Below are 12,630 nucleotides of genomic sequence, written 5' to 3' on the forward strand. Positions count from 1 at the left end.
AGAATCTATAATTTTGTCACCATGTTAAAGGATAGTGGTTCTAGCTTGAAATTTACGGTACGGAGAGGTATCCAGTGTGTGACAGTCATAAAAATGAGACTTCCAGCTCTCCAACTGTAGGGGCATGATTGATCAGCGGTGTTAGCTACTGCGCTTTGAAATCCATCACCCTGTTTGGGTCAAGTCCACACTTCCCACAGGCGTTCCCAGTCAGTGACTGGTTGCAGCAGGGACAACTAAAAACAGGCCCATCGCTGGGAGGCACATGGGAGACTCTCTCCTGGGAGACTTTGTCTCAGGATTCTATGGCAGGCAGGCTTGCCCAACTTGACGCCACCACCCACCACCCTCTCCTTCCTTCTCTTTCTCCTTCACCCCATATGAGACCTGCATTGCCGTCTGTTGGCTTTTCAGCCTTGTCCCGCATCCCCCCGCTGTTTCGCTCACAAGCTTTTCTCCTAAGAAATCGCTTGCTCATCTCATCCTCGTATTGTCCACAACTTGGGTGACCTGTGATGACACCCTGGGAGAGCAATTCCATTTTATTTTCCTCTCTATTCTTCTTCCCCCTTTGCTTTGCTGACGTTGGAACCCTTTCCCCATTCCTGCCCTGCTTTTTTCCATCTGCACGTACCTTCTTGTCCAGTCTCCTTTAGAAGGAGAGGGCTTGACTTCTTTGTAAGTAGAATTGTGAGAGAAGCATCTGGCCAGGTAGGACCTTTTCTTATTTGAGTTTAAGGCATTCTTAATCATTTCATTCCAGTCTCCATAAGGAGACTTTTTATGACCTCCTTTTACAGCAGAGAAGGCTGGCATTTGGAGTAGTGGAGGGACCTGTGCCATTTAAGGGCAGATTAAGGAATAGCACCTTGGTCTTTTTTGCTTTTGGACTCAGCTTTGCCACATGGGTTAGAATTCAGGATCCAGGCACAACTTCTGAGGGCACCATGGCTGTGTGTTTATCTAAACATATTTATAAAATCTAAATATCTTTGATATTTAAAAGATGAAAGTGATTATAACATTACTTATAATAGTGGAAAACTATAAATAATAGATATCTTTAATAATCGATAAGTAGTTGGATACATCACTGCCTATGATAGTTTACGGAGCTGTTAAAATATATCTTCTACAAGAATATCTAATGATATGGAAACAAGCATATGCTACACTACTAAGTGGAAATGGCAGATTTATATAGCTATCTAGATATCTAAAAATGAACTTTGGAAGCAGAGTCTACTTGGAAATAGGAGATGATCTTTATATATTAAAAGTAGGAAGACAGCTCCTATTTCTTTTGTTTATTTTTTTTAAGATTTTATTTTTAAGTAATCGCTACAGCCAACGTGGGGCTCGAACTCACAACCCCAAGATCAAGAGTCACATACTCCACCGACTGAGCCATTGGGGTCCCTCTCCTATTTCTTTTTCCATACTTTCTAAGATATAATGAAACATTCTACAAAGTTGGAATTTAGTCTTATACATTTTTTTCAAAAAATATATAATTTGTTTATGAATTTCACTGTGTAAATTTTCTCCCTCAGCACACTTAGGTGAAGAGTATGCTTGTTGTCCCTGACAGTAAATTCTCAGATGTCCACAAACAGTTAACCATTTAACATGATGTATTAATTGCAAAAGATGTTTTATAAGTTGGATACATCATAAAATGAGAATTTCTTAATAAATCTGTGAGAAGATGAAGAGAGATACAAAATCATATAATGGCCCAAGAATGCTGAGCATTTCGATAAAAGATGATGAGATGTGAGTTAAAGTAAAGCAAAACCACATTTCCTTGGGTGGGAGGGATTCCCATCTATACTGAAGGGAATGCGATTACATGGCTTTCATTTGCCTCCCTGAGTAATTAGGATTGTGATAGCAACACTTACAATAATGACAGCAATAATAATAACATCTGTCATGCTATTACTTGTCAATTTTGTTGATCTTGTCAAAGAATCAACTTTTAGTGTCCTGGGTTTTCTCTATTTTTTTCCTTTATTCTCTAGTTATTTTTGTTACAATCTTTATTATTTCCTTTCTTATGATTGATACTAGCTTAGTTTGTTCTTTATTGTCCAGTTTTCTAAGGTGGAAGACTAGTTTATTGATTGATGTCTTTCTACTTCTTGAATGTAGATGTTTATGGCTATACATTTCTCTCTAATCACTGCTTTAGCTGCATCCTGTAAGTTTTGATATGTTGTGTTTTCATTTGCATTCAACACCAAGTATTTTCTAATTCCTCTTGTGATTTTTTTTCTTTTAGCCATTGGGTACTTAGGAGTCAGCTCTTTGATTTCCATAGATTTGCATTTTTACCAAATTCCTGTCTATTATTGATTGCTAAATTATTTCTTTTGTAGTTGGATTAATAAATATTATATAATTAATAAGCGGCTTGCCTGATCTCAGTCATTTAAATTTATTTAGACTCATTTCACAGCGTAATCTATAGTCTGTCCTGGTAATATGTTCCATATGCACTTGAGAAGAATGTGTATTCAGCTGTTGTCAGATAGCATGTTCCTAATGTGCCATGGGACATTTCTGGCTTGCCAGCTTCTTCAGCTCCAAGTCTGGGGTAGATAAACCAAAAAGGAAATTCAAGGAACACATCACTGTGTCTTTTCTTGTACTCTGAGGTCCGAAGCTAGTGTGTTTTCTTCTCTTCACCCTTCAGAGCCTGATGTTTGTTTTCTATACACTTACAGTCCAGAGAATTTAGTTGTACTTATCAGGAAGAATAGGGTAAAACACATTTCCATTTTCCCAGAAACAAAGTTTTACCCCTTTTCAGGCTTTTGTCATGGTTACCCTAGTCATCTTATACTGCAGCCAAAACAGTCACCATGCCTTACACTTGCCCTATGCTTTTCTGCTTCTGTACCTCTTTATACCATACTTTGTACCTGGAACATTCTTCACATCATCTTCCCATGTCCAGATCTTAATTAATCCTTTAAAATTCAAATAAGTAAAACCTCTAGAAAGTTGTTCATGATCCCACAAGCTAAATTAAGTTTTCTTTTGTCTATATTCTTTACAACTTTCTCTATCATTTGTCTTGCTTTGTTTTATATTATAGTTGGCTTTATATCTGATTAACTTCTGATTACACTCTTTGGTAGAACCACCATGTTGTGTATATATCTGTGTTCCTTAGTGACTAGATCACACTGTCTTGAACATTGTAGACAATAAATCTTTGCCAAACGGACAAATAAAAATTAATTTGCTAAGGATATAGATTTTAAATGCAATGCTGTTCATACATATTTGTTGAGCATCACCTATCCAATCAAATTTTTTCAGAGACATTTTCAACATTTACTTATATTTCCTGAAATTTTTGTGGCTTGAAAGTTTAATATTCAACTTTTTTATATTCTTGGAATTTATGTTTTACTTATAGAGTGAAGTAAGTACCTAAAGCATAATATATTCTTAATTGTATCAGTAACATTTATTGACTAAAACTTCTATTCTCCATAGATGTATTATATTTCCTACATGGATACATCAGAGTCTTACATACAACTATTAAATTCTGTTCCAGTGATCTGTTTGCTTGTCTTGCGGGGCACTACAATTGAAGCTTTATATTTTATTATTTTGTGGGAATATGGACTATTCATTTCCTTCCTTGTGTTATAATACACAAATTTACTGTTATTCTTCCTGATGAATTTATATTCTTTTGTTTATGATGTTTTTATTTCGAGAAGGAAATAACATTTACACAGTTTAAAATTCAAAGGGCATACAGTAAAAGGTTTCCATCTTACCCATTTACCCCCCCAAAGCAATTAGTATTGTTAACTTACAATATATCATTATAGAAATATTTTGTGTATAATCCAGCATAGGTATATATTTCTTCACGTATGTTCTACAACATTTTTGCATATTTAATACTCTGCTGTTTTGACTGATTATGCTTTTTACCAATGTAAAATGCCTCTGCATGTTACTTGATGGTCTTTATGTGAAATTTTATTATAAATAGATAAATTATATAGTGTACTACTTGAAATTATGTTTGTTAGCCAAACTCCTGGGGAAAAAAAAAAGTAAGCATTTACTCTCTGATAGAGCATTTTAAAATAGAATATTACTTATAATTAGTTTTCTATGAGAAGATAATCTAATTGGTTGTTTTAGTATTGTGTGTGCAGTAGCTTCTAGGTCAAGTTGAATTGTTCACATTTCCTCAGAGAGGCAGGCAGGGCAGAGCAGGTGCGTGTAGGCCCAGAACAAAGGAGGGAGCTGGAGACCTTGCTCCATTGCAAAGCCGAGGGTGTGTGGGGTTGTCTATGAGGACAGATAAAGTCATAAAATATAGATTGATCTTTCTCATGCTCTTAATTTTCCCTTGAACCACATTCTTCTTCTGTTTGCTGCAGTGTAGCAAGGGCACATTTGGTTTCCGTCTCAAAATCAAGAATGAGTGAATCAGTGGTCTTAAAAGAGTAAAGGCAGTTATATTGAAGTAAAACCACAAGAACCCCTTCGTTCCATAAACTTTATCACATTATCTTTCTCAGTCAACCTCTGAGAAATAACCAGGGCTAGTGGCATGTACTGGTTGGTCTGCCTGAGTCTTTCTACCTTTTTACTTTTTTTTTTAAGGTTTTGTTTTGTTTTGTTTTGTTTTGTTTTGTTTTGTTTTTATTATTTGACACAGAGAAAGAGAGAGCGTGCACCAGCAGGGGGGAGCAGCAGGCAGAGGGAGAAGCAAGCTCCCCTCTGAGTAGGGAGCCTGATGAGGGGCTCCAGCCCAGGACTCTGGGATCATGACCTGAGCCACTGAGGCACCTCTCTACCTTTTTAAATTAAAGCAAAACAAAACAAAAAATAGCATGAAGCTTTTAGGGCCTGTTGATTGAAGTGAAAGCTTTTCCTTTGCTATTCTTCACTCCCTAATAGATGTGTGTGAAAGGACTTTGTGAAAGATGATATTTATAAGTGGGAAAAATAACAAAATAGAAAATCCCCAAGTATGACGTCAGAGCTCCTTCCCCAGTGTGTGCTCTGGAAAGCACTTTTGTAAACTGGCTTTCTGTTAGAAACTGGGAACGCAGAGTCTGAATTCTTACCAGCGGTTTGACCCTCAGCTGTACCACACACCAGCTGCATGACTTCACGCGTGTTACCTGTCTCTCTAAGCCTCACGCCTCTCCTCTTTGAAGGGGGAGTGACAGTAGATCCCGCGTCATAAGAGACATAGTGAGGGGTAAATGGCGTTTCCCTGACTCATAGAAGCCTAGGAGCAGGCCCTCAAGAAAGCGAGCTCACTGACATTTTAACTGGTAGCTCCAAAGTGTTCCTTCAGCTAATAACCCTTTTTGCATTCAACAGGAAAATGGGTGGGGCCCCGCCTCCAGATAGCAGCTGGAAAGGAAGTCTCCAAGTGCCCTACAATGTTGGACCTGGCTTTCTTGGAAACTTTTCTACACAGTTAAGAGACTCTTTCTATTGTAACTCTCTTTTGGGGGAGGAAATCTTTTTTCAAAAAAAAAAAAAAATTACAGAGAATGACTGAAAAAGTAAAATATATCTAGTACCAGCAGGAAAAAGAAATCCCACAAGTTGTGGAGGGGAGAGCACTTACATCCTTAGTATCAGACAACTGAACAATGGAATTCTTGCATGTGTACATTTAGAAATCTTTAAAATGATGTAAGAGTTAAAAAATGGTGGGTGACAGAGCGTTAAGTTATTTTCAGAATGTGTCCTTTATTTTTGCATTAGAAAAGTCAAGATGCACATCCATTCTAACAACAAAGTGACGAGAATATACAATGTGATTGGGACTCTCAGAGGAGCTGTAGAACCAGGTAAACTAATCATTTGGCCAGCAGATATTGATTGTGCAGTTCTTCTAGGCCAGGGACTCCTCGGAGCTCTGAGAATATGAGATGAACAGAGCACAGCAATTCTTCGCCCTCAGGAAACGTACATAAGCATAGAATTCATACATATGAGGTAATTTTGTATTGTGATACATGTTGTAAAGAAAAGGGAGTGTGGGTCCATGTTGGCTAGATGCCCAAGGTTAGTTAATGTTAAACTGTGCATGCTTCAAGTAAAGGATCAAGGGAGGAAGGGCAGGGAGAGGTCATTTTGAGGTATTTTCTCAGGGTTTCTGGATTTGTTTACCATGTATTTTGCTTGGGGAAATATCTTCATGATAGCTACAAGCATCTGTATAAAAGATAACACTCTTAGAAAATTAAGGTAAACTTGGGGTGCGTAGGTGGCTCAGTCAGTTAAGCATCCAACTCTTGATTTTTGGCTTGGGTCCTGATGTCAAGGTCATGAGATCAAGCCCTGCATCAGGCTCCATGCTCAGCTTAAGATTCTCTGTCTTTCTCTCTCTCTCTGCTGCCCAACCCCACTCATGTGTGCTCACTCTCTAAAACACAAAAAAAGAAAGAAAATTAAGGAATGAATCCTTTATATAGTTTTATTTTCCACTGAAGTTAATAAGATATATAGACACATGATTTCCACAGAATTTCAGATGAAATTACAGATTAATAAGTTTTATAAATAGCCTTCATTATGTTTCAAGTCCTTAGGAATTAAGGTTATGTATTTGTTACCAACAGACATTAGAGTTAAATCACATTTTTCTTAGAACCAGCCAGTGCTTCTTTCAGGGATAAAGAATATTGGTATGCTTTTGGTCAGTACTAAATAATATATAATGGGCAATTCATTGAATCTTCCTGAGTACCTGTTTTGTGCTGGCTTTGTATTAGGCATGAGGGATGGAGGGATAAAATGAGGACAAGGAGCCATGGGCAAGGAGCCATACATTCAAGTGTGGTAACTGCTTTGTCGGATATGATAGGATTTTGCTCTGACAGCTTGATCGTGGGATAATTTCCCTCCCATTTAGAAGCTAGGAAAGAGTTATAGAGGAGGAAAATCACTGAGCTGTACCTTGAAAATTGACCAGAAGGAGTAGGAAATGGAGAACCTACTATGTGGCCACTGAGTTCTCTTACTCTGAAAATACTGGAAGCAAAGTGATAAGTAGGTAAGAGAGAAGTAACAGAATTATAAAAAGGCATGGATAGAATAATTTCTATAATTCTATACGTAACATTACTTCTGTACTTATGATTACTATCATATGTTGAAGTATATCTTTGTTTATCACATTCATATTTTCTTCACGCATCAAAATCAGAACAAAATAGTGTATTTATACAAGTCTTCAGGAACCTTGTTATCCTTCTTTGAGTCATGAAAGCTCTGTGTTTGGATGCTCTTGAGTCATTTGCAGTTTGCTCTGTTGTTGACCTGGAATGACAAGTAATTCTGCAATGATGCTTTCTAGACAGATATGTCATTCTTGGAGGTCACCGTGACTCATGGGTGTTTGGTGGCATTGACCCTCAGAGCGGAGCAGCTGTTGTTCACGAAATTGTGAGGAGTTTTGGAACGCTGAAGAAAGAAGGTAATATAAACAAAGTAAAAAAGATCAACCTCTCTGAATCTCAGTGTAGTCCTCTGTGAAGTGTGTAAAATCACCGCATTCTTTCAGGATTGTGTGAAGGGTCACCTGTGCGCATGGATGCCAAGTGTACTACCTTTGTAGCATCAAGTCCTTAGAACAGCTTTCAGTAACTAGTGGCTATATTACTCATGTGGATTAGTTAATTATATTGTTTATTTTTGCTTATTTATAAAATGTTATTTACATTATTGGTATTCATAAAATTATAATCTGAAATAAAGGAGTTCCACTGTTAGGGGTTGCTTCTGACAGCAAAGAAGGCAGAAATGGGTTTCTTCACAGGAGAGGACAAACCAAAATAGGTCATAGGCCGAAGTGTCCTGGTCAGAGAACTGTGAGTAGAAGTCCTTGGGTCCTTCTAGCCTCACACGTCAGGTCAGGTGTCCCAAGTGAGGAAATGGAAGCTTTTTCAGAAAAGTGCTGGTCTCGCTGCCTAATAGAATTTCTCAGAAGTTTGATGTTTGCGTTTCCACAGCCCCAGCCTTTGTTTGCTCTCCCAAGATTTAGCCTTCTCCTCCTAGCACCATTGCTCCAATCATTTTAGAATCTTCCTTTGAAAACAAAGATAAGATTGAATTTGAATGGCTGTTTTTGAAAATAAACTACACCTTGAGAGCAGAAAATCCACTCTGTATACTGAGCCTGCAAACAAGGATTTGGGGCTGGAAATGCAATCCAGGGTTTTTTAGTAACAATAAAAACAATGGCAAAAATATGTTCAGTTTGCATGGTGCTCATTTCCTCAGAGAACCAGTGTTTTTGTGTGTTCTCTATTTTGAACTCCTAGCAACCACGGAGAAGTTTAGTTATTTCTGTTCTCGTTTCACCAATAAGCTAATTAAGGTTTATAGAATCCAGTTGTATCGCTAGTGTGTGATGTAGCTAGTGTGTGATGTAGCTAGTGTATGGCAGAGTCAGAGAACCAGGGTTTCAAGTCAAATTTCTGGCTACCAGTCCGCAAAGCCATGTTTCTCTTTAAAGCAAAATGATAAAGGGCTCTATTCTTTTTTTCCCACACAGCTATCCTGTGTTTAAAGAACATAGAATTATGAAAGCTTGAATCTACATAGCTCATAAATTAGCTAGTGCTTAACAGTAGTACAAAAAAAATGCCATGATTTTGCAATAAGACTCCCTATGGTGAATACAAAACATCACAATGACAAAGATAGCATGCCCAAAGAATGCAATGATGAGGAATAACAATTCATAGGAAATTTGAATAATATCATGAACAAACCTGACAAAAATAAAACATTGGACGCAGCTGTAGGGATCCATCTTCTTAATAAGCACAAATGAGCTATTTACCAAAATGATGACAAGTTTTGGAGCACATATGAAGTGCTATATTTGTAAACATGACTCCATTCAGTCTTCCCCCAAATCAAGTAGTATCTTCGTCTTTACCTTGCTACTTCTGGGGTACAGATGAAGAAAAGGAAACTGAGGAAGCTTGCATAACTTCCCCCTCAGTCCTCCTGCTTGTAAGCAAAAGAACCAAGAATTGAAACCAGATCTTTCTTTAATTCCGAGGTCAGTGTTCATAACTCCCAGCCGTATCACTTCCCTGTGGAGTGATGCTGAATTATTACAGCAGCCACAGACACCGGTACTGCTAACAGAGCTTCTGTTGATGGATTCTGGCAGAGAATGGAGTGAAATCACACAACCAGCTGACAGTGAACAATTGTTTGTACGATGTTTGTACGATGCCAGAACGTGGAAGAGTTGTAAGGAATTCTCTCTCTGCTTTCAGAACACAGACCACATCTAGCACTTTCTTCTTTCTCTCCGGGCAGCTGCAGAGCCAGATGGCTGCCTGTGTATATCCAATCGTTATACACCGATTAAAATACTAGGACCTCACAGAATTTTTGATGTGTCTACATTTTCCCCCCTTTCAGTGCAAATGTGCTTTTTTTTTGACAATTCTACTTTAAAATCTCATGAAAGGAAATTATATAAGTTAAAAATTCTCACCAGAGTTCACCTTTCCTAAACAGCCAATGAAGTTATAGTGTTGTTTTTGTGTGGAGTTTTACAATGTCTTGGATATATTATGCATTTTCCCATCATTTATGTGTCTACACATATATTTTAGGATGGAGACCTAGAAGAACAATTTTGTTTGCAAGCTGGGATGCAGAAGAATTTGGTCTTCTTGGTTCTACTGAGTGGGCAGAGGTCAGTTGATAATTTGCTACAATATAAATTTTCATAATAGCAAAGAAGTTAGGACTTGATTCTCAGGGATGTAAAAATAACAAGTAAATTCAATGAGAACATACTCACTTTTTTCCAAAATCTGAAACAAAACATCCTTGTTTCAAAATAACAATCTCTTTGCATTGAGGAACTGTTTTGTTTAAACTTTTCAAGCCACTAATGTCAATAGTCAAAATGATTATTCTTCACTATCTGGGAGTGTGACAGTAAATAAGTAAATTCACTAGAAACCAAACATCAAAATAAAATATCACGTTTCTATTGCCCTTTCCAAATTAGCTCCTAAAGCTAACCACATTTAAATCCCCCCTTGAGCTTGTACAGTAAGGTACACTTTCCACATTTATGTTCCTTATATGACTGACTCTAAATTAAATCATGGTAAAAATAAGGCAGGAAGTCTCACTGCAGAATATTTGATAGGCCCCTTTAGAAGTAATTTTACCTTTACACAGAAGCTGTTATACACAAACCCAGTGGTAACCACAGATCAAAAACCAGTAATGGATGTGCAAAAAATAAAGAGACAGGAATTCAAGTATGTCACCAGAGAAAGCCAACAAACCACAGGAGAAGAGAGCCAAGGAAGAAAGGAACAGAGAGGAACTATAAAAACAACCATAATACAAGTAACAAAATGGCAATAAGTACATCATTATCAATAATTACTTTGAATGTAAATGGACTAAACATTCCAATCAAAAGGGATTGAGACAGAATGGATAAAAAAGCAGGACCCATATACATGCTGCTTACAGGAGACTCATTTTAGACTTGAATACACATGCAGACTGAAAGTGAAGGGATGGAGAAACATTTATGCAAATAGATGTGAAAGGAAATCTGGGCTAGCAGTACTTACATTGGACAAGGTGGATTTGAAAACAAAGACTGTAACAAAAGACAAAGAAGGACACTATATAATCATAAAAGAAACAATCCACCAAGAAGATGTAACAATTGTGTTTATGCACCCAACAGGGGAGCACTCAAATACATAAAGCAGTTAACAACAAACATAAGGGAACTAATTGTAATAGTAGGGGACTTTGACAACCTCGTTTACATCAATAGATAGATTATGCAAACAAAATCAATAAGGAAATAGAGGCTTTAAATGACACTCTGGACCAGATGGATCTAACAGAATATTCAGAACATTCCATTCTAAAACAGCAGAATACAAATTCCTCTCAAGTCTATATGGAACATTTTCTAGTATAGATCATATATTATGCCACAAGATAAGCCTTAACAAATTCAAAAAGATTAAGGCCTCCCATGCATCTTTTCTGACCACAACACTGTGAAACTACAAGTCAACCACCAAAAAAAAAAAAAAAAAAAAAAATCTGGAAAGAGCACAAACACATGGAGGTTAAATAACATGCTACTAAACAATAAATGGGTCAACCAAGAAATGAAAGAGGAAATCAAAAAACACATGGAAAAAAATGAAAATGAAAACACAATGGTCCAAATTCTTTGGGATACAGGAAAAGCTGTTCTAAGAGGGAAGTTTATAGCAATACAGGCCTACCTCAAGAAGCAAGAAAAATCTCAGATAAACAACCTAACCTTACATCTAAAAAAACTAGAAAAAGAAGAAGAGACAAAACCCAATATCAATAGAAAGAAGGGAACTGTAAAGATTAGAGCAGAAATAAACAAAATAAATACAAAACTAAAAACAAAATAAACACAAAACAATACAACAGATCAATGAAACCAGGAGTTGTTTCTCTGAAAAGATCAACAAAATTGATAAACGTTTAGCTAAACTCACCAAAATAAAAGAGAGGACTCTAAATAAACAAAATCAGAAATGAAAGAGGAGAAATACCAGCCAACACCACAGATATACAGAGGATTAGAAGAGAATATTATGAAAAATTTTATGTGCCAACAAACTGGACAACCCAGAAGAAATGGATAAATTCTTAGAAACATGTAACTTATATAATTTATCAAAACTGATCAGGAAGAAATAGAAAATTTGAATAGATCAATTACCAGCAATGAATTTAAATCAGTAATCAAAAAATTCCCAACAAACAAAAGTCCAGGACCAGATGGCTTCACAGGAGAATTCTACCAAAAACTTTTAAAAGAGTTAATACCTATTTTTTCAAACTAATCCATGAAATAGAAACGAAAAGAAAGTTTCCAAATTCATTCTATGAGACCAACATTAACCTGATACCAAGACCAGGTAAGGACACTACACAAAAAGAACTACAAGCCAATATCTTTGATGAACATAGATGCAAAAATCCTGAACAAAGTATTAGCTAACCGAATCCAGATACATTAAAAAAACCATTCACCACAACTAAGTGGGATTTAAACCTAGGTGGTTCAATATTTGCAAATCAGCTAGTTTGATACATCACATCAGCAAGAGAAAGGATAACCATATACTCATTTCAACAGATGCAGAAAAAGCTTTTGACAAAGTATTACATCCATTTGTGATGAAAACCCTCAACAAAGTAGGTTTAGAGGAAACACACCTCAACATAAAAAGACCATATATGAAAACCCACAGCTGACATCATGCTCAATAATGCCTTTCCTGAGGCAAGGGAAACTAAAACAAAATTAAACTATTGAGATTATATCCAGCGAAGGAAACAATAAACAGTACTGAAAGACAGGCTACTGTCTTTCGCAAACAACTTACCTGATAAAAGGTTGATATCCAAAACATAAAGAACTGAACAACTCAACACATAAAAACCAATCTGATTAAAAAATGAGCAGAAAACATGAACAGACATTTCCCCAAGAAGATATACAGATAACCAATGAACACAGGAAAAAATGCTCAATGTCACTTATCACCAGGGAAATGG

General features: G+C 36.7%; 1 protein-coding gene across 1 annotated transcript in view; it reads left to right on the forward strand.

The window, feature by feature from the left end:
* Positions 1-12,630, forward strand: part of FOLH1 (folate hydrolase 1) — a gene marked incomplete at its 5' end in the record, with an annotated part of 57,668 nt that overhangs the window by 25,839 nt on the left and 19,199 nt on the right. The window contains 4 exons of the mRNA XM_080816133.1: positions 5,377-5,475; positions 5,770-5,855; positions 7,367-7,486; positions 9,651-9,733. Of these exons, the coding sequence (XP_080672259.1) occupies positions 5,377-5,475; positions 5,770-5,855; positions 7,367-7,486; positions 9,651-9,733 (388 nt within the window). The remainder of the gene's footprint in view (positions 1-5,376; positions 5,476-5,769; positions 5,856-7,366; positions 7,487-9,650; positions 9,734-12,630) is intronic.

This window comes from Martes martes (assembly GCF_963455335.1).
Source record: "Martes martes genome assembly, chromosome: 10".
Lineage (NCBI taxonomy): Eukaryota > Metazoa > Chordata > Mammalia > Carnivora > Mustelidae > Martes > Martes martes.